At 36.6% G+C, this 22,696-nt stretch overlaps 1 protein-coding gene across 36 annotated transcripts in view; it reads right to left on the bottom strand.

Moving 5' to 3' along the window:
• The window catches only part of LOC128859316 (basement membrane-specific heparan sulfate proteoglycan core protein), a 202,138-nt gene that overhangs the window by 76,477 nt on the left and 102,965 nt on the right, over positions 1–22,696 (bottom strand). For 4 of the 36 annotated variants that reach the window (XM_054096252.1, XM_054096254.1, XM_054096255.1 and 1 more), the window contains exon 2: positions 18,701–19,155. The exons of 29 other annotated variants lie outside the window; for them this stretch is intronic. In XM_054096252.1, coding sequence (XP_053952227.1) covers positions 18,701–18,908 — 208 coding nt within the window. In that variant the 5' untranslated portion in view covers positions 18,909–19,155. Of the gene's footprint in view, positions 1–18,700; positions 19,166–22,696 lie in introns of those variants that run through there. 3 more of the 36 variants (XM_054096253.1, XM_054096258.1, XM_054096257.1) reach the window with 2 other exon arrangements.

Genomic DNA, 22,696 nt, shown 5'->3' with positions numbered 1-22,696 from the left:
CATTAGGGCATGTCAGTTGAGCGCTTCGCAGGTATACGTGTTTATCTCAAAACTAAATTTTTTAAGTCGGTGGACACGATATCTCGCAAAGTTATGAAGCGATTTAGTTCAAATTTTGTACAAATCTTTGAAGTAACGTTATCTAGTTATTGAACGAAGGATTTTTTTTTAATTTAAACTATTTTTTTTAGCCAATGTATGTCGAAAATTTCACTAAAAAATGTGTTCTTTGGCTCAAAGCCTGTCAAAAGTTCAAATTTTGATTATGTTTTTCCTTCGTACAACAACGAGACTTATCCATGTACTAACGAAATCCGTTTGGGCTTTTGATTTTAGATGAACCAATAATGAGTTATGCTGTCCACGGCAAGAGCATGTTTTTTGAGACGTCAAGGAATTCGAGGTACCAACGACTGAGTTTTCGAAATTTTTAAATAAAAATTTCACAAAATACTGTTTATATATGTATCTTAGATATAGTGAATTGTTTAAATAAAATATATGATTTTATATACTAAAACAAAAATAGTCAAAATCTTCTTTTTTTCAACCTCTGAAACCCACCTAACCCTTAAATAAAGTACATTTAAAATGAGTAGTCCACAAATACTGGAACAGGGTATTGTTTTAGGCTTGTGACAAAAGCTATGAAAGGCCTTGAGTGAAAGCTTCATAGACTTACATATTTCTAGCGGGCAAAAGTGGAAGGCTTGTAACTACTTAGAGTAGACTCTATTAGTAAAAAGGGTCTTCCAAAGCTTTGAATCTAATCTGAGCAGCAAAAAGGTTGCATGCGGTCGATTTTTAAGTTAAATAAATATTTAGACTTACTAGCTTTATATATCTGACTAGGCTAGAACCACGTTTTAACTTCCATTCTGTAGAAATACCTAAAAAACACTTAAGGACTTACATATACATCTACATATCTTAGATAAAAAATATGAAAAAATAAATAAATAACGAAAGTTGCAAATCAATACTATTATATATGCGACGTCTCTTAGTAAAGCTAAATCGAAAGAAATATATTATAATTTTCAGCATTTGCAGCAAATTAATTCACCACAAATCTTTGCGTTTGGCATTTACTTCCAGCAGTGTGAAATTAGTAGTATTTAGTTAAAAAATTACTATTCCGAAGTTTATTAATAAAAAGAACGTTTGAAAACAATTTCCAATTCAACAGTGAAAGCTCTCGACGAAAGTTCAGAAAAGCTTTAAGAAAAGCTTCTAGAAAAGTAGCTATAACGTCAATTTAAGCTTCTGTTGAAAGCTCGATCTGTATAGCTAAAAAGTGCCACTTGTAATAGATAAGGGAACGCAAATATCCAATTTGGACTACTTTAGTTAAGTGCGGCTTAATTTTATAATTAAGCAAAAAATTCAAAAACTTTGTCAAATTTAGTAGTATAAACTTTCACTTAACCCTTTCGCTACTGCTGGGACACTGATATCCCACAGCATTTTCACTTCACCCTGAAACTTGCAATTTTCATAGGAAACTTAACCGAAATGTCCTAATCAGTAGCTACGAACAATACTTACAATTTACCGTTATCCGCATTCCACACTGTTTTAATCGTGTTTAGTTTTGATCAGTTGTTTGTGAGCAGTCGCTAATATTGCATAAAATTTACGCGTAATTTTGTTGAAATAATACGTATTTTTATAAGAAGTGTTAATTTTTCTAAAGAAAAATATTGCCCTTTTACTGGTAAGTACAAATATATATTTTAATAAGAGTTTTGGGAAAAATACTCAGCGAAAATTAATTTTGGGATGCATGTGTCCCAGCAGGGCTTTATATGGGGACATATATGTCCCAGCAGTACGTTGTACATAATGTATTACACAGCTAATTTTTTTATTTTTGCAACTTCGTAGACAGCAAAAATGTCGAAATTAAATAGCGATCAAATTAGTGCATTACTTTAAGAAGATGATGATGAATCCATGGAATCAGGAACTGATTTTAGTGACGAAAGTGATGATATTTATAGTCCTGAGTTAGATAAAACCACTGACAATGACGATTCTTCCAGCGATTCAGAGGAGACCGGATTGAGTGACGAGAATGGTGCCATAGACGATCAACCTGCACGAGGTGAGGAAGCCTCAGGCACGGTTATTTGGAGCACACCGAATGAGTCGTTTGTTTCAAGAAAATCGGTTAGTAACCACCGCGAATGCAAAATTGCAGTAAATATTGGGCGCCACTCAACCCCCTACGAAATTTTTCGCAAATTGTTTCCAAGAAGCATATCTTTGGCATCAAAATGTGGCTTCGCTGCGATTCTTTGACTGGATACACCTATGACATGAGTATCTATTGTGGAAAAGAAGGATCTGTCCTTGAAAGGACACTCGGCGAACGAGTTGTGAATGATCTTGCAGCAACGATTTCGTCAGGACACTTTGCTTTGATCGTTTGATCACCACTGTTAATCTTATTAACAACATACAAAATCCAGCTTTGGGAACATTCATGTCCAACCGGAAAAATGTTCCGAAAATACCAGAAAAATTGCAGCGAGGCGAAGCTATTTTCAAAGTTAATTCGGCGGGTACGAAGTTAAACTATAACCCTTTAATTAATTTTTTAAGTAACTTTCTTGATTGCAGGTACCATGGCGGTAAAGTGGCAGGACGTCAAAGAGGTAATGCTGCTCAGTAACTGCCACACTCTGAAATGAGCACTGTTAGACGCAAAATGAAAGATGGAACTGAGGCAGAGTTTCCATGCCCTGACGTCCCGCGCAAAAATGGGCGGTGTGGACTTGGCAGATCAAATGTCGGGACTGTATGATATAAACAGAAAATCAAATAAATGGTGGAAAAAAGTATTTTATCGTGGCATGATGATGTCTGCTGTAAGCACTTGGAGCATATTCGGAGCTGAATAGGAAGAAACCTGCCTTCTTACCAGTGCTGGTCGAGATTGCTGAGTCGCTAATTGAATAAGGAAAGGAATCTACCGCATATAAACGATCCCGTCGGTCTGGAAGATCATCGAATAGGTACAAATCAATGGCAAATGTGGGGATCATTTACTCATAGAGCAGTCTAAAAGACGTCGGTGCGTAGCATGCGCCAATCGAAAAGTCGAGAAAAGAACAAAAATTATTTGCCGGGCTTGTAATTTGCCATTCTGTATACAATGTTTCGCTTCATCACATTCATAAAATAAGTAAAAGTACAAATCATATGTTATTACCAAAAAAATGTTTCTACTTTCTAGGTGTAGTTTGTACCCTGTTGGGACAAATATATCCCATTTTTAAATACTGTTGGGACATATATGTCCCACCTCAAAATACCGTTATCTACATAAGTTACATGCTTCATCTAGTTTCTATGCACATAAAGTACCAATGGGTATCCAAAAACTCAAAAATAAAGTTTGAGCAAATCCCCTGCAAAAGTCGGAGCGAAAGGGTTAAAGTCAAAGCTTGAGGAAAGCTAGTAGCAAAGAGAGCTAGCGCAGATCGATATAGCAGAAAGTGCGACTGAAAGCTATTAAGGACATAATTTAATACAGCGAAGCTTCAAATTTAAGCAGCTTTAGTTGAAAAAGTAATTAATGAAAAATTATTAAATGTGAATAGAAATAACTTTTTGAGAAGTTGCTTTCGGCAATTTAATCGTGAAAGCTTGTAGCGAGAGCTCAAGCTCATGTGAAAGGTTAAAGAAAACTACTACCGACTTGGCTAGTGATAGGATCTGTAATGCCATACAGTAGTTATCCTAAAGAATTGAGGCTACGCAAGAAAGTCTGAAAGTCGGAAACTGAAGTGCGATTTTATGATTTAGCAGTGCATAGCACGAAAGGTGAGTAAAACTTAAATTTACAAAAGATATTTTCTTACATTTTCTCCATGGATGCTTTCTAAAGGAGAATATGGCTTCGTACGCCACGTAATATGCCATAATTTGTCACATTTTTAAAAATGAAAATTAATGCTATTTTCGCCGATGATTTCATAGTCTCAATTCTGCTTCATTCAGTGCACTTTAAGTCTCTTCTAATTTGCGCCAAATCATTGCAGAAATTATTTTTTAAGTGATTTCAATTGCAAGTTAGTTCACAGCTTGGCGCCTCTGCGACCGATGACACACACATGCACATGCACACACACACACACTGGCAGTCCTGTTGCAGCTGTGGCGGAATGATGCATTGCCAAACGGCCGCAAAGGGTATCACTAACCACATTTTTATTAAAAATAATTTTATGACAACTCAAAATTAATGAAAAATTACTTGCAAATGAAAAGAAACACACATTGCACGAACACTTGCATGTATGTGTGTATGTGTTTTAATAAAAAGTTCATTTAAATGAATTAGTACGCTGACTAACTGACTATTTAATTGAAAGAATCGTCGAATGCGAAAAACTATTGATGACTTATGCCAGCTATCAATTCAGCAGGCCGATTCCAGTGGCAGTTTCAAAACAATTGAAGCAACAAGCAATGCGATCAGTTCACGAATTTAAATGGTGATAAATTTTGCGCTTCCACAATTCAATGTTATGCTAAATAAATTAGTTGTATCATTTGTTTGCACTTCAAACATTTTTTTTCCAAATTTTATTGCAACTGACTGCCAACCACGCAAGTCAATGAAAAACTGCTACGCGTCAAAACATTGTGAAAAATGGCCACAGCGACCAAAAAACGTGAAACAAAATATAAAAACAAAAAACATAAACACACACTTTCGCACTTGATGCGGCTACTGGCTGCTGACTGGCGCGCCGCTAAGTGGCGCGCAAAATTGTGTCATTGCTAACGAACGAGCGCGACGACGGACGGACAAGCAGGCACATGCAACAAGACAGACGAATGAGCGGACAGACAGATGCAGAGCCATTGGCACAAGCAGAAATATTTCAGCAACAACGCTTGTTTGCATATATGCGTGTGTATGTGTGCGTTTGTTGGTAGCAACTCGTTCGGCATGCCAACACATGCTCCAGAATGTCAACCAGCCAACGAGTGAGCGGGCGAGCTTCGCGCGCCAACTGGCCATGGCACTTGAAGATGTGCAAGCAACAAACATACAGACAAGTGTATACGCACACCCACAACAACAACAACAAAAAATGCTGAATTAGAAATCAAAAATGACACCTCGGAAAAGTGTAGTAAAAGAAGAAAAAAGTTATACAGCAAACTGTCTCTTGGTCGCGCGCGCTGGTTGTACGAACGTAGTCAGTGGCACAGTTGAAGGCGAAGGTGCTGTGTTGCATTGAAGAAGCAAAAAGACGCAACAAGAAAAAGAATGTGCTCAAAAGACTTCTACCAAATGCCGCTTTGGTCATTTTACAGCCGAGATTTGTTGCGTCAACGGGGCGTATGTGCAACTGGACACTCCGGTCGTGTTACAGGTAACTTTAATTTTGTGGCATGTAGCTTTGAGTAGTTTAATTTCGTTGTTGTAGTGATGCAGTCCGCTGCTGTTTCAGTAATAGTACCAAGCTTTATCAGTTTAGCGGCTACATTCAAATTTACCTGAATTCATGTTTACTTCTTCAGTTGCAACTTCGTTTCTGGGCATATTTTTCTCATTTTTATTTCTTGGCTTGCCTGCCGTTGCACGCTTTCTGTTTTTGGGTTTCTTAATAGTTCTTCCCCATATTTTCGATTCCTATTTGACATCTTGGCGGCCGCCGTAGCCGAATGTGTTGGTGCGTGATTACCATTCGGAATTCACAGAGAGATCGTTGGTTCGAATCTCGGTGAAACACCAAAATTACAAACAGGTAATGGCAATCCTTCGAGTGTATTTCTGCCATGAAAAAGCTCCTCATAAAAATATCTGCCGTTCGGAGTCGGCTTGAAACTGTAGGTCCCTCCATTTGTGGAACAACATCAAGACGCACGCCATAAATAGGAGGAGGAGATCGGCCAAGCACCTAACAGAAGTGTACGCGCCAATTATTTATTTTTTATTTTTTAGTTGACATCTACGTTTCGACACCTGAGTAGAATTTGTTCCAGGCATCGGCGAAATGTTGCTTTTGTTTCTTTTGTTTCAAATGACATTTTAGTAGATGAAAGTAAGGGAAAACCATGATTCTATTAATGAGCCATGCACAAAAACGAAGTTTCTCAATATTTGTCTTGTTTGAAAAAAAGGAGCGACAAAACTTTTCCAACATAATTAAAGGACTCCGCTGCCTTTTCCATTTGTAGAAGAAAATAAAATAATTTTTTTTTTAAATAGTTTGAATTTTGTGGCACAAAGGGAAGTGAAAAATTAAAATTTCAGCTGAGTGCTTGTGAACTTTTTTGTAATGAAAGCTAAAATGTAAGAAAATTTTTTTATCAAGAGTATGCAAATGCAAAAAATGTAATGTCAAAGAACCGCGGAATCTTCTGGGTACTGTAGGTGAAAGCTGGAGTTATGAACGAAAATTCTTTGAGTCGACCAGCTTAAAAAAAGTTCGAAGAAAGATAATATTGGACCGAAAAGACGATAAATGCAATTTCACAGAGCAACGAAATAATCCGGAAAGCTTAGGCAAAAACTAAGGCAGTGCTCCACAGTTGTGAATATAAAAATTTTAAATAAGTATCTTAGAAAGAACTGCAACTATAAAGTGAGCACTTTAAAGCTTTCTCCATATGAAATCTTAAATGTGCGTTTTACAAAGATGAGTATTGAAATGAAAAACAAACAAAAAATGAAAACAAAAGATTAATGTCAAAGTTTGAATTCAATGCAGTTTTAGTGAAATATTTGGGAAACCTTAAGCGAAAGCTACTGTTTGCGAGCAAAAATGTGTGGCAAAGGAGTGTAAAAAAGCTTGAAGAAAAATAATATTGATATGCAGAAAATTGAAAACTAAAGTCTCTGGAGATCATACCGGATTTTCTGGCCAGTTACCATCACAAACGAGAACCTTCACACTCTCACGAACAACATACGCACTAATCTGGAATTGCTCAAGCGAGCAATTTGGAATTTGAATTCTTGCTATTTGTATACTTTCAAGATGTTCCAAGAAGCAAATAATAATACTAATTTATTTAAGTTTTAAATATAATCTTAAAAGCTTAAAAAAACACCAAAAAGTTGGGTGTTACAACTATGTTACAGATATTGATCCTAAAGTTGCTAGTCTGATTTGGTCCTTATCTAAGTTTTTAGCAGGATGCAGGTAGAAAGACGGTTATTTATTTAAAAAGTGTGAGTAGATTAAAATAAGCTCCAAAAGGATTCTAATAAGTTCTGGGACGAGAATAATGAGCTCGAAAACTTTATATGAAAGCTATTCTACAATCAACCAATTTTAAGCAAAATTAATCTATCACAAATCGAAGCTCGTTTTAGATGGCCAGCACTTACAGTTCCTTCCATTGCTTTAATTCAATTCTTTCTGACTATTATATCCAGCAACCTTCTATCTGTATATAAATACTACCTTCAAGTTTGAATTACTTTCTTTTTAGATTTCATTTCTCGTTCTTTCTCCTCAGCTATTGGAGCCGTGAGTAACTTTTTCCAAATACCAACGTTTTCCTACACAACTTTATTGTGGTCAAGTAAAGTCAACACTTTTACTCTTCACCACCGAAAATTGCAAACTTAACTAACCGAAAATAAACAAACAACATGCATAAAAAATAACAACAACAAAGAATCAGCAATGAGGTGGCTGAAACCGGAAAAGTAAGTGATTTCAAAAAGTTCTGCGACAAAAAGAAATATTGGCCGAGAGTCTACAAAATGCACATACAAATAGACATAGGTGCGTAGGTGAGCGTGTGTGTGGGCGACGATTGCGCGCTTATGTTGCTGCAACGTAGTAGAAGTAAACAATTGCGCACGCCAAGTGTTTGGTGCAAGCAGCAGCCGTATGTGGCAGTGTGGCATGTTGACAGGCGTTTGCCGGAAAAACGCCCAGTTGCAATTTGGAAGCTGGCAATGAATAGACGAAACTATAAATACAAACAAGACCTGGATTAAATACCAGATATAAAAATACTATGTGGACTTAGCTGCGAGCAGCGGTAGAAGAAGAAATGCAAGCGAACGAGTAGTAGTGGGTGCGCTTATCTGCCAAAGTTGCAACTGTTTGAGCGGAAAGCGGATATTAGTTGAAGTTGCTGCAGAACTCCTGCTTTAATTTGGCGAAGAGCTGCAGTGAATTCTATTTCGTAGTGCATAAAAAGTAATGAATTTGAAATCCTGCAAACACTTTTTTGCTTTACAAAATGTCAAAACGGTTGCGAGTTGCAAAAGCGCCGCTCTACGCCTGCAGGCCGTCTTCGGCAGAGATTAAGTCACGTATTTAATAAGTTTTGCATTATTTCTGCGTTTCGTTTTCGCTGTCGCGCGTCCTCACGTTCAATGCGCTGAAAAATGTATAATCAGCAAAATGCAATGCAAAGCAGCAGCTGAGAAATGTCTAAACAAAGAAATGCACAACTCTGTGGCGAAGAGGAAAAGCCAATGTGGAATGGGTAATTCTAGTAGATGATGCGAAAACGAGTTGATGTTCGCTTTTATTTAGAGGAGCAAACATTAAAAAAAGCGAGACGCGTCTTCAAAAAGCGGCTAATGTACCCATGCATGTGGCATGAATATTTGAGTGTGGCAGGAGCGTAGAGAACGCTAAACGTGCGCAAAAATTGCTCAGCTGTGGCAAATTGGAATCGAACTGGGATGCTTCAGGCGTTGACATTTGGCATATCCATTAATTGAAGTGTCAAATTACGAGGGAGGAAAAAAATACTCAAGCACGCCACGTGGTGTCGAGAGGAGAGGCGGAGGAGGAGAGGTTTATAAAATGCCATATGAGGTACAATAGAAAATTTCAAATTCAATTACAAAATTTCTGTTAATATGCGTATTTGCTGTGATTTTTGGGTTTCAAAATTGTACTTACAATCGCTGACGAAGATAAGAGTTTGTTTTTAAAAGAATTTACGATTTATCACTCACCTGCAAGAAAGAGAGAAAAAATATTTTTAATTAAAAAAAAATTTTAATTATTAAATTGCTAACGGTAGATAAAATTTAATACAGTAAGACATAAAAATATAGAAAAAAACTGCAAATAGTTAACTTTCTTAGAATAATTATAAAGAAACAGGGGTAAAAGTTAAGAAAAATAAAAATGTCTTCAAAGGATACAGTAACTAAAAAATAAATTATCAAAAATACTGCACACATTCCTTAAGTGGCAAACGTGAAAAAATTAAAAAAATCTTATACAAAAATGAATTTTAGCAAAACGAAAGCAAAGTTTTGAATAAATTAAAAAATAAAAAAATATTTAGACGAAATAAAAATAAAAACTTTAAAATAATAACAGCAAAATTTTCCAAAAAAAATGAAAAAATTGAGAATAATATATTAAAATGTTTACAAATAAGAATAAAACCTAAAATAAAACCAATTATTAAATTAAATACATTACTTTTAAAATACTAATTAAAATTCCCAGGAACCCTAAAATATCATGCCACCAAATGAAATAAATCAGATTCATTCAAAATGAAATGTATAAATAAATATGTAAATAATTATGAAAAACTACTAAAACTAATTACAAAATACGAAAAAAATAGTTTTCTTTATTTTCCGTTTTCGTTCCTCAGATCGCCGCAGCTATCCAATGGCAGGCAATAGCAAACCTTCGAGTATATTTCTGACATAAAAAGAGCTCATCGTAAAAACTATCTAACAACATAATAAAAATGTAGGACTCTCAATTTGTAGGAAAATATCGAGACGAACAACACAAAATGGAAGAGGCTAAGCACACACAATCAACAAAGGAGGTAAGCGCCAAACTTTTGCTTTGCGCAAACTGTTCTGATTCTGTTAAATACTTTTAAATGGATCATCATTTTCTAGCAGGGTAGGCTCCGACAGTCTACAAAAAGTACCTAAGCCTAAGGAAAATATAATATTAAGATTTTAATAACAAGTACCTTGTGATTGTTGCTGCACGTAGAAGCAGTATGGCCAAGGAGTTGATTATTTTTACATCAACCTTAAATTTTAAATAGAAAAATAGGGGGAAAACAAAAGAAATAAACTTCACCGTCTAAGGAAATACGGCGAATTTAATACGGCGCATCTCCATTTCATACAAAACTGTGCAGCTGTCAATTAAGCGGCGTACCGTTATGATTTAGTTTGGTTTCATTTTAATTGTTTGGCGTCAAAGCACGCCTCAAATGGGCAGTGAGCGTTACAAGGCGGAAGCCAATGAGGTGTCGAAAGAAGTTTTTGTATGCGAAATGTAAGGTCGAAGAATGTTTTTGAAGGAAATTGCTTTTAATTTGTCTGTTCTCATATATATATGTGGACCTACAAAATCTCTGAGGAAGTCAAAAGCTTAAGCAAGCGTGACCCATAAAGTTGGAAATTTGCAAAAAAACAAGTACAAGCAGTAATAAGAACGACAGAGCTAAACGTCAACAAGCAAATAAGAAATGCGAATAAAACGCAGACAAAAGCGTGAAATGTAAGAGATAACAAATTTCGCCCGAAACGCAGCGAGCGGCGGGTGGCGCAGCAGGCGCAACGCAGCGAAGCCCACGGAAAGTCAGGCAGAGCAGCAGCGGCATTAAAAGCGTTAAACATCATCGTGCCAGCAATGCCCTGCGGCTATAACTCCACCTTCAACTGCAGCCAAACACCAATGGCACTTCCTAGTCCGAGCGGCGAGGCAGCCGGCAATGATCTACAAAGTAGATGCTTAGATGCAGTGGCGAGATGCCCCTGTTGTGTGGCATATTATTATTGTTGTTCAGCACTGTGTACACTGCAATGAAATCAGCTACTCGAATTTGTTGTTGGTTTTGTATTTGTTGCTTTCGCTTTTTGTTTCAGTCAATTTCAAATGTTTTTCAAAATTCTTTTTCTTTGTTCTAAGTTGAATGTTTTGTTGGCGTATACACAGCTGCAGTTCCTATAGCAAGAAAAGTGAATTCCAATGACGTTGGAAAAAGTATTTAATTGTCTAAACCTTTTTGTGAGTAAAAACAAAAACAATGTCAGCGGAAAAAATACGAAAATAAACTTGCATACAGCTTAGATTATTATGAGCAGATATGAGCGTCTCGAGGTAGAAGCTAAGCAATTGCTAAGTTTTGTATTTGCCCTGTTTTTATTTATTTATTTTTAACGTTTGGTATGCCAAAGTTGACAGTGGCTGTGACAACACATCGCAAGCAGTCGCCGCGAGATGCAGCCGAGTCAATAGCAGCAGCAGTCGCAGTAGCTACAGTAGCATTAGCAGTAGAAGAAGAACTAGCACTAGAAGCAGAGAATGTTAATGAAATGAGAATTGCAACAATGCCTGCTGTTAATGATCGCTGTTGAGGATCTGCTTTTGACAACAACATATTCATTGGTTCTTGGACCCGGTGAACATTAATGGAATACTAAAGCTGTATAATATATATTGTATAATGTCATATTATATGTAACAACAACTAGGACAATGAGTACTGACGTTGTTAATGAAGCTGGCGGCCTAACAAAATGTGCAACCTGGCGAAAATGTTGAGTGATCATCAACTGAAACAAAGGCAAGCACCCACATATGGAAGTACACTTATTAATTTCAAGTACGCATCCACATAAATAAGTATACACATAAGATGTATGTATGTATGTATACAAGAAGGTTGGGAAAGGAGGAAATGGTAAGCATAGCTGGAGGTTAGAAGTGAGTGCGATTTGCTTTGTTGCAGCGCGACAAGTGTGATTGCCATCTTTTTAGTTCTATACTTTTTTAATTTCTCATTTACGACTCGTATCTACTACGTTTGGCTTTTATTATACGTCACAAATCGCATTGTTTCTATTTTAGTTGTAATGAAGAAAGAGACAGCAAATACAGATGGCAATGTGGTGAGGTATCAGCTTACGCGGAATTTAACGAAGTCAAGGATGGCATTGGACACAGAAGCAAAGATGAAAAGATGCAAAAAATAAAAAAAATTAAAAAAATTAAAACTAAACTGAATGACAAATCTTATAACAACAAATTAGTCATAGATATCCATAAACATGGGAAGTAGTGGCAAAAGCGGAGTAGAAGCGATATTTGAAAAGTATGAATGTAAAAACAATCAAAAAATACAAAAATAATTGTTTTAGCAGATGCATTAAGCTAATTCTTTTCCAAATTTTATGCTAATCACCTGAAAATTTACATAGGTATGGCTATCTAGCACTGAGGGCATTTTTTTTTAATCTCGCGAGCTTGTCTGTCTTTCGTAAAATTGTTGTAGTAAAAAGTACGTTACAAAATAACTTTTTCAAAAACTACCTGCACTAAGTTTTTATATTCTACAAAATTAAAAAACAAAGAAAAGTTAAAGCTACCGGGGTTGTAGATATCTGAATAAAGTCTGTGAGTTATTTAGTCAATGATAATTTAGAATTTAATTTAATTTCTTCCTTTTTTTCTTTTTTTGTGAAATACTATTTCCTCACCGAAGCCACTCTCCCATCAAGTTTTATTTGATTAACCGAATCCAGGCACAGTGGAATTTATTAAGAATTATTTAAAAACTAACTATTCGCAGACTTTACCCTCCGCATTGTTAGCAGACTGTGATTTTGATAAAATCGAGTTGAAATAAACGTGTAGTTGTTCTCACCGTCAGAAGGAAACAAAAAGGGAGGCTTCTAAGCCATTGGTCATCATCATCATCAGTGGGATGTCAAAAAACTCTTTATTTTGGTTTTGGTTTTCTTTGTAGCTTTTTAGTGCCTACACATGTTTATATCCTGTATTTGTTTGGGTTGTTGTGCAATCCTTTGTGGAGCTTTGAAAGCAAAAGCTTCGAATGTATACATAAATAAGCGAGTTAATAGAATCGAGAGCGAAAAACAACATCTTAAGTAGCTGGAAAATGGGGCTAATTGTCGCTTTTGTAATGTGGCACAATATTCGTTTAGCCACACACACATTAACAAATGCCGAGATTTCTGAACTTGCGTTGCATGAGCCAGCTGTGTGCAGTGCAATGCTTGTCGCCTAGAGTTTGCGAGAATTGTGATTATGAGCGCTCCAATTATTTCACACTTGCATCTTAATTTTCACTTCAAGATCACAAAAATAACAAAAAAACAGTAGTAGACAATAACAAAAGATCGTTGGTGGCAAACAAAAGTGGCGCACACAATTAGCAGGCACTTAAGCAAAAACAAAAAAATGCATGTATGTGTATATATGCGTAAGCGAGTGTATATATGTGCGGTATATGCAGTCATACTACAAAAACAATGGCGTCGCATAACAAACCATCAGCCAGTTGCTGTGAGCTGCTGTGTTCTATTGTTGTTCGGGTCTCAACGGTCGCCGCTGGTGGCGGTTGACGGTTGGTCTCTTCTCTTTTCATTTATTTTTGTTACTTTGGTGGCCAGTCGAATTTCATTTATGCGAGTAAACAAATACCAACACTTCAGCAACCACTTTTTGCCATAAAATATACCAAAAGCCTCTTTCTTTAATTCATATAAAATTATTTATTTTTTCCCCTTCTAGCTTTGGTTGCCGCCAATTTCCCCCCCACACTAGATTGTGTATGTATGTGTGCACCTATTATAAATAGTTTGAAGTCAATCGCAGCGTCATTCTGTGACACTTTGATTGCGCTTGTAAACTTGCAAGCAACGAAACGAAAGCTCTGCAACGCAATGAATCCGCATAAACACAGCGGCGAGGCCAATAACAAATGGAACAATAATAGCAACAATAGCAGCTAATAAGCAATCAAATAGCATTTACCAATTGCCCATTGCAACTGTTGCTGGATGCTGCCTCCGCTGTTGTTGTGGCATGTAATTCGTTTTTTGTTGCCGCTGCTGATGTTTGTGGCATTCACCACAATCGAACGGTTATTTGCGGTTAATGAGTTCGCCGCAGCTGCAAATGAACTGTGGCGCTGCGAAAGTCGGCAATGGCTGAGTTGTCATAAGCAGCTGACCCATCATTTTTGTTGTGTTTGCTGGCATAAACAGCAAAAGACTTGGGAAAAGCGAAGTGCGGGACCGGCAAAATAGTTGAATGAAGTTTTTTGTTTTAATGCGGCACTGTCGAATCAAATTCAACTATTGGTTGGTACTTGTTTGTGGCGAGCTGTCTGTGGCATGCACAAATTGCGTCTAATTTCTTTATGAACTGAGTGAAATTAAAAGATGTTGCAAGTGCGTGATTCGCGATACTTTTGGACATATAAAGTGTGATGCTCAAGTCTTTTATTTAGGTTTCATACGAAATTTAAGTAATATAGCCTCCAAAATATAAACATCCCTCCTCTATCCCCACCACGCACTATGTGAATCTTTAGTGGAGCGGGAAATATTTTGCTGCCAGCTCCTTCAGGTGTGACGACTTTCCTTTCACTCAACGGACTCCAATTTTGTTTCCTTTAATGCAAATTTCATGTTGGGCAAAAGTTAAAAGTCACACGGCGTAAGACCAAAGTAGACGTGCTACACTTGGCTAGAATCCACGTGACAGGCATACCGGAATGAGCCATTATCTTTTTCTCGCATTATCTTTCTCTTTTATTGCACTTAAAATTCTAATATGCAGGGCTTCTGTGGATATATCAATTTATTTACGGAAGCGACTGGCACTACATTCGAAAGAGAATACGCCTCTCTAAACAGATGAAGTATCGATTTCAGGATTTTCTATGTACTTTTCCTATAGTAGCATCCCTCTCGCTACTCAAAACTTTCATCCACATTTAAGCCCTTTTCGGCATCACAAAAGGTGAACTGCATCAGCGTGCTGTAAGATTATGGCGACAATACAGTAAGATGCTCGTAACTCCTACAGAGTTATAGAGTTATTACCATTGGAATCACATCTGGAGCCACTTGTTAGACGCTGAGCCACCTCCCAATCTATTCAGAAGGCAACTTTCGGACTATACTGACGAGATCCAGTACCAAACACAGACATTAACGATATTCATCGGGAATTTCTTACTACTTTCCTCAGCAGCCGACTCACGAATGCAACCAACCACTCTCGATTGTAACTGTCCAACCACCATCTATTGCAGACGAAGACCTTTAGCTGCCTTCTGAGAACTGCGTAACTTTAACTCAATTACGGTTTGGATATTGTAGTGGGTTAAACTTCTACTTATCCAGAACACTCCAACATACTCAATATAGGTCCGGCATGTGAAGGTACCTCACACCATACGAGCCACCTATTCATATTCCCCCTATGCCCTGTTTCTTTGGCCTAACGTTAGGTGAGCTAGACGATGGCGATCGGTAATTACATCGAACTCGCTTGATGAACTGCTAGAACAACAGCAACTGCGACTACAACATAGACGTATACAGCTATCGTATATTTGTCGATCTAACTGCCTAAGTAAACACAACTACTTTTTTGCAATTGTTTCTACATGAAGTCGCTCGTGTAAGTAATTACGATCATTTTGAACCCAGAATTATTAAAATCGGTTCATTTTTGACTAAGTTATGGGCATTTAAAAAAAAATTTTTCTTATATAATTAAAAAAAATCGAGTTTGAGCCGAAAAACAAAATTGCCGATAACTCTTCAAAAAAATTTTTTTCGGGCGAACAAAAAAATACGTATCTCATTATTTTGACCAGAGACAAACATATTTAAGTTACATCGAAATCGAAGAACACGACCCGAATAGCCCGGTTGAATTGAAATGGAAAGCATCTGTTGTAAATAACACTTAGTCAACCCAATTTGGAGGTTTTTAAGCTATTTGTGGGCTTCACATTTAAAACAAACAATAGGCACTCATCAATGTCATATTAAAGTATTTGTCCAACAAATAAATTAATACAGCCATGCCGCACTAGCACACTGATTACCCCGCCACACAGTATTAGCTTGATCACAGAAAACAACAAAAATAATTTAAAAAAACCGAAATTAGAATTTCATTTAAAATTATTTATCTTTAATTTACACCAATAGTATGCACGAGTGGGTGTGCACCTCACAACAACCTTGGCATTTTTGCGGTCAACTGCTGTGTGACATGTTGCAACTTATAAATAATTGTTGTGTGCTTGTGTGATGTACGTGCAACAAGTGCAAAAGTCAGCCGAAGTAATTAATAATCATTAAAATCGCTCTCAGTTGGTGTTGTTTTTGTATTTATTATTGCTTTCACACTCGGACGTGCAACGAATGCAACAGTTGTGCGATTGGTAATTAAAAATGAAAATATTGTCAATAGCTAACAAATACAAAGCAAAAAAGGAGGTGAAAACAAATCAAAGAAAAAACAAAAAATGAAATAAAATAAAATCAAATTGAAATAGTGCAGGGACAACTGCACAACAGAGCGACGAATAAATTTTTTTAAAGATATGTTAAGATAAAAAATTGCGATGAAATGAGCACACAAACCTAATAAAGAAATGTTCTGATATTTATTTTTCTATTCATTGAGCCAATTTTAAGGTTGAGAGGCATAGGAACAATAAAGTGCAAATAAACTGTTTATAGTAAATATTCAAAAACCTCAATGGACGATCTTTTGAATATGAAAATCAATAAATTTAGAGATTTTATTAAACACAATGAGGGCTCTAGTAATCGGGGAATTTCGAGCATAAAGAGGTTTTGACAGACCAACATAGAAAAACTCCAAATTACGAAGAGCTCTGGCACGAATATTAATCAAATCCCCGACAAATTCAATTATTTTCTTATGGAAATATAGTTCATACTACAACAAGAACCATGTAAAGCAAAGTTTCGAACTTCGTATAAAATTTTTGGAAATTCGGTAAATTTTACAATAATAAAAATTTCACACTTTTTACTCAGAATTTGTTGAAAATTTCGGGTATGCAGTTTTACATATCATTAAATTTTGGCATAAAAAATGAAGCTTGGAAAATCGTGGTTCAAAATCGCATTGATTTTTGAGAATTTTTTCTGCTAACGGTGTTGGGTGTTTTCTTGCATATAAAAAAGTGTAGAGTAGACGTTAAATGGAGAAAATGCATAACACCGCGACTGAAAAGAATTCTAACAAATCAGTGTGATTTTCGACCTACTTAAAACATACACTTTACGGAAATCGAATGCGCTATAAAATTGCACACCTGAATTTATTTATAAATTCTAAGTGATAAGAATGGAACTTTGTTGAAAATTTACCGAGTTCTTACAAATTTGGTAGAAAGTTTGAAACTTCGCTTTATATGGTTTTGTTGTAGTATGAATTGTACTTTTATGAAAGAATAATTCAAATTAAAAAGTGATTAAATAAATGGTCGAAACTTGTCAATTTATGGTGCACACTTTCTTTTGACGTTGGCCGTATATTTATAAATATTATTAATTTTTTTTTAGCATAATTTTTTTGCTGTAGTATTTCAAACAAATATAATAAGTATTCTTTCTGGTTATGATAAATCGAATTTAATTACTTTAGTTAACTTCATTTACAACGAAAAGTAAACATTTCGTATTATATAATATATGCTCCGATTCCTAGGACATGTGCAGATTTAAATATGTTTTTCAATTCTTCTGGTGCTGATTTTACATGGCCGTATGGCATCTTAGTCAATCATCTTAAATCGTTCTTTTCTTAGTAACTACTAAACTATTGTACATTAGCTTAATATAGTCTGTAAGAATGTATCCATTCAAAGGCAATAAAATAAATAAAATAAATAAATAAATTTTTATAACTGAATTTATTCACTAATATTTCAAAATATTTGCTATTAATTTTGTTAGACCAAATTTTAGTACTATAGAAAACTTATTTAATAATATTTAATAAATATTTTTAATTTTTATGTTTAAATATTTTTTTTTTAATTGAGTTTTATTACCTTAATTATTACAATTTACTTTTTTTGTACTTGAAAATAAAATTTTTATTTAGGAAGCGAAATTTTGTCGTAAGAAGTATATTTCTATTTTGTGCGAGGGGAAAATTTAATGAAATAGAGAGATGATTTTATATTTCGCTTATAGAATGGACTGGATAAAAAACATTGGAAAGAATAATTCATTTCACTGGAGAATGGCCTAGTGCTCGAATCGAAAACTAATTTATTTTCACATTTATTGTCGAAGGTGAGACTTGAAAAAGAGATTAATTTCTAAATAATTTTCGAGTTACCAATCATTGCCCAATGCTTATTGGGCGAAATAAGTAAAAAATATTATATATCAAATATTTGGACTGAGCTTGATTTTTGTGCCTCACTGGGGAATACATTTTTTATACAAAAAATCTAGAGCTATCTGCGTCACATCATCGTTGCATGTAGCAGCACTAGAAATAGCCGCCCGCACTTGATTGAAATTTATTGCAGCAATCACGTACTTATGTTGCAACAACTACAACATGAGCCAGAATTACAGTAACGCCAAACAATTTAGTGCAATTAAAAGGCTTCTATTATTGCAACCAATGAGCAGAAGCATATTGCAGCTGCAACCATAACTATAGTGCCCTCACACATATATACATACATACATACATATGAACGCTCTCAAGTCCGCCTGCTTATGTAGGCATGCGAGTAAGTGTAGCCAGAGTTGCTGGCGCCACATACATTTTATTCAAGGTTGATGAGGATGATTTGGATGGCTTGAAATAATAACTACTAGGACAAACATAAAAATAGTCATAAGGGGGAGGGGGTTGAACGATTGAAGACTACTTACCATAAGGAGAATAACCGCGTGCATCACTCGACGGCAACGCGTCCAACAACGCCGCTAGCAACAGTGACAGCAAAAGCCAACGCAGCGGCAAGCGGTGTCGTCGCAGTCGCGTCGTTTGCAGCCTTTTGGGCGTGCATATAGCGGGCGTGGCAGTGCTGTTGCGGGATCTGATGGTGGAGTTGGTGTTGTTGGGGTGCGGCCCCCCCATTTTCGCCAACTGCTAGCCGCTGTGTTTCGATCGCCGAGCGCTTGTGTGCGTGTGTATGTGGGGGTGTCAAGCAGTTGTCAACACAATTTTTGTTGTAATTGCAATTTTTAACACTTCAATTTTGTGGCACGTTCAAAATATGCGCGTTAAATGCCACAACATTCATGACCTTGGTGGTCAGCATGCAAATGTTAACGGCGCTCTGGGTTGGTTGCGTAGAGCGGGCGCACTTGGGGCACTGACTAATCTGTGACAGTGTAAATTTATTTTCTACTCAAAATTAACTGCGGAAAAATGCAGCTTTTCACGCGGTTGCACTCAAGCTAAGCTCTTAATGCGTTGCATGCTTCATTATCCTGGCAGGATGCGTGAAAGGACACGCATTTTTTGGTCATTTACTAAACTAGAATATAAAATATTTGGTACATTTTCTGTTTTTGCTTGGGTTCCCGCTTTTGTTGCGCGGTAAAGGTCATAAAAATTCACAACATGCGGTCAGTGGTGTTGATTTCGCTTTGAACATTTGGCGACGGAAAAGGCAGAGAGTTGGGGGGGATGTTCGTGAAAAGTCACTTGACAGTGTCGAAAGTGCATTAAAATTCGAAGCACACTTGGAGGACGCAACCGCTATATATTCACTGGCAGCGTTTTGAGACGCGTTTTGTGTACATCGGATGTTGTGCCACATGTAGCGTGCCGCAACATACTTGTACGGCAAATTGAATACTTCCGTTACGATTGCGACCGTTGACTTGTTTCCTTTGCCCATTACCTCCAAAGAGTTGGCAAAATCAAGGAAGACCCGCAAATACATCCTCAAGCGGATATTTTACTCACACTCGTTCAAGTGTATTTATATACACATACAGGCATGCACACATGCAGACAAACTTTCCTTTTTCCCTGCGCGCCTCCAATCCTACAAGGAGATGCTGCTCGGTGCTGATTTTAATTTGCGCAAAATGTTTATTACATTTCTGGGCGTTTCACCGCAAGTCGCCCATTCAGCCATTCAGCCATTCATTCATTCCCACATTCAATTTTTTTGCGTTCAATTGCTCATTTGTTTTGCTCGACAATAACAACGGTTTTTGCGTCATTTGTGGTTGCAACAGTGGAGACAAAAAGCGCTACTAATGAAGAAGTAGAAGAAGGAGCAGCATGTTACAGGTTGGTGCGGCTGTGCACCCTGCATGTACAAGTGTGCGTGTGTGGCTTGCCCCTTTGAGCATATTAACAACTGTAATGTGCTTTCTGTTGTCATTTGTTGCCTCCTGCTGGCTGCTACTCGTCTACTCGTCACTGAGCTGCTGCTGCTTTTCAGCGCTTTCGCTCTTCTTCGTCGCTATGTATTTCCACTTTGTTCAATATAATGTTATTGTTGGGGCTGCTGTTGTTGTTGTAGCTGATGGTTTGATTGCTCTTCAGGCGTTTTTATTGCGACATTTGCAACATTCATTTACATGACAATATTTTTTAAAGATCGCGACGACAATCAGTACAAAAACTATAATGAAAACAACAACAATTGTGGCAGCGAAAACGACAGGCGCGTGCACATTGTTGTGATTTACTTATTCAGATGCAAATTTTGCAGCGAAAAAATTATGAAAAAGGCGAGACGCACTTGTGGGAATATTTCGCTTTTATTCTTTCTCTGCTGTTAATATGGAAAGTAAATTTCCCTGAATGTCAAAAGGATATCGCTCTTGGAAAAAATGTTGTGTGAGTCACAAATAAGTACTCAGTGTGGGCGAAATAGGCGTGGAAAGTGTTTCCATAAAGGGCGGCTGGTCGTGGTACAGAACATCTAAGTTTTATTTCACAATTTGAACGCCATTGGCGAGTATTTTTCAAAAGTTTATTTGATTGACTAACATACAAATCTGTGCATAAGATGAAATAAGTCTCATAGGCGCAGAGGCTCATGGTCGTAGAATATATTTCTTATTTTAATATCACGTCTCCCCTCAGTCACTAGATATTTTCAGATTCCTTAATGAAGGCTGAGAGGTCTTTGGTAGCCAACTTTCTGATAGCCCTAGTATCAGCTAAACTGTTTCAATATTAATATCGAGCTACACAAAGTCGAACATTCACATAAAGAGGGTAATACTTTTTACGTCTTCCAAACCTAGTTGGCTTAAAAAAATTTTCCGAAGCTCTAAATTAACGAAAAAAATGTAAAAAATGTTTATTTAATCTTTTTATTTTGGCCATGTTTCACAACAAAGTTCAATTTGTTTATGAAAGCTTTAAGGCATTGAAAATGTTGGGAAATACTACATATTTTTTCAAAAATCTTTTAGACATTTTTTTCCCATTTCGCGTTTTTTGGAAATTTTTGATTTCTTAGTTTGTTTTTACACAATTTGTTTCGATATAATGGGCGCTAATAACTTTTTTGCGTGTTTTGCCGAGCTTCTCCTCCCATTCATGTTCAAAAGTAAATGCCAAGAGTTTCATATACTAATGCAGTAAATTTCCTGAATAAGTTCACTCAAAAACCGACTCTACTGAAATCCTCTCATGAAGCTCCTCCGTCGAAAGGGCATATCCTTATATTGATTACTCTTTTATTGTTGCAGAGTGCCATTATTAAATAAATTAAATTGTAGAGTATGGAGTAAGAAACATTTCTGAGAAATCACCCCAACGCTGGACCAATGCACTTTGTGCTTGCAACACGCACTCTAATAATATTTCATTACGCTTAAACGCTCTTTGGTGGAACTTTAGCTCCGAATCATTAATTTAGTGAACAACTTGTAAACATAAAAGGCGAAATGAATTGCATTATCTTGAAAAAAGCAAAAAATAGTAAATACCAATAGAAAAAATATGCCAAAGCAACAACGCCTGCTAAGGAGCAGCAGCAGCTGCAACGGCCTCTAACAACTGCTGCTGTTTGCTCATTAGGAAACATGCAACAGCGCCGCAAGCGAATGCAAAGAATTCTAAAAAATCTGTTTGCCGCGCCTAAAAGCGCACTTCCATAAATACTGGCGGGACAAAGAATTCTAAGTAATGCGCGCATCTGTGTAAGTAAGTCAGCACAAACTGCATATGAATGGCAGTAGTTGCAACGCTTTTTTTTCAATCTTTTAAAATTCAAAAGACGAGTTGCAACACGCGCATTTTGCTATTGGCACAAAACAAATTATGCGTAACGTGTTGCAAAAACACTCAATAGCAGACAGCTTACCCCTTCAGCTCCTTCCCAGCACTACTCCAACAGCAGGTAAATAAATAATGCATTACATTGTAGCGGTTTTGCTTTCAACTTGCGCATTTTGTATGTTTTGAAAAGTAATTGAAATTTTAGTTTCAATTAAAAATGCAGGCATTTTGCCAGCTACAATCAGCCACAACAACAAAGCGCTCAGCAACAGCCGCAGCTGTAACAGTGCGCCTGTTAGACGTCCAACCAACTGGGCGGCCGGCAAAATGGTGAGTCGCTTCGCAATAGACAAACGTAAAATTAAATAAAAGTCAATTTGAAAAGCTTTGAAATTTGAAAGGTTGCATTTTCTTCTTTTTTTTGTTTGCAGACGCGCGTCAATAGACTAAAATGAGCGCTTGCTGGGGTATGAGAGTACGACAAACAGATAAAAGCATATTTTCACAGGCGCGCATTTTCTTTTCAAAACTTATTCAAAAGAGTTTAATGAGCAAGCAAAACTTTCTTGCACAATTTTTCGTATGAACAAAAAGTTTATATGATGTTTTGTTGTAGTTGAAGTGTTGGGTTAAATAATTTTATAAACAAAAAACGGTGTTCGAATTGC

This window comes from Anastrepha ludens, chromosome 3, assembly GCF_028408465.1.
Source record: "Anastrepha ludens isolate Willacy chromosome 3, idAnaLude1.1, whole genome shotgun sequence".
NCBI classification, from domain to species: Eukaryota; Metazoa; Arthropoda; class Insecta; order Diptera; family Tephritidae; genus Anastrepha; species Anastrepha ludens.
This window is presented reverse-complemented; position numbering and strand designations above follow the sequence as displayed.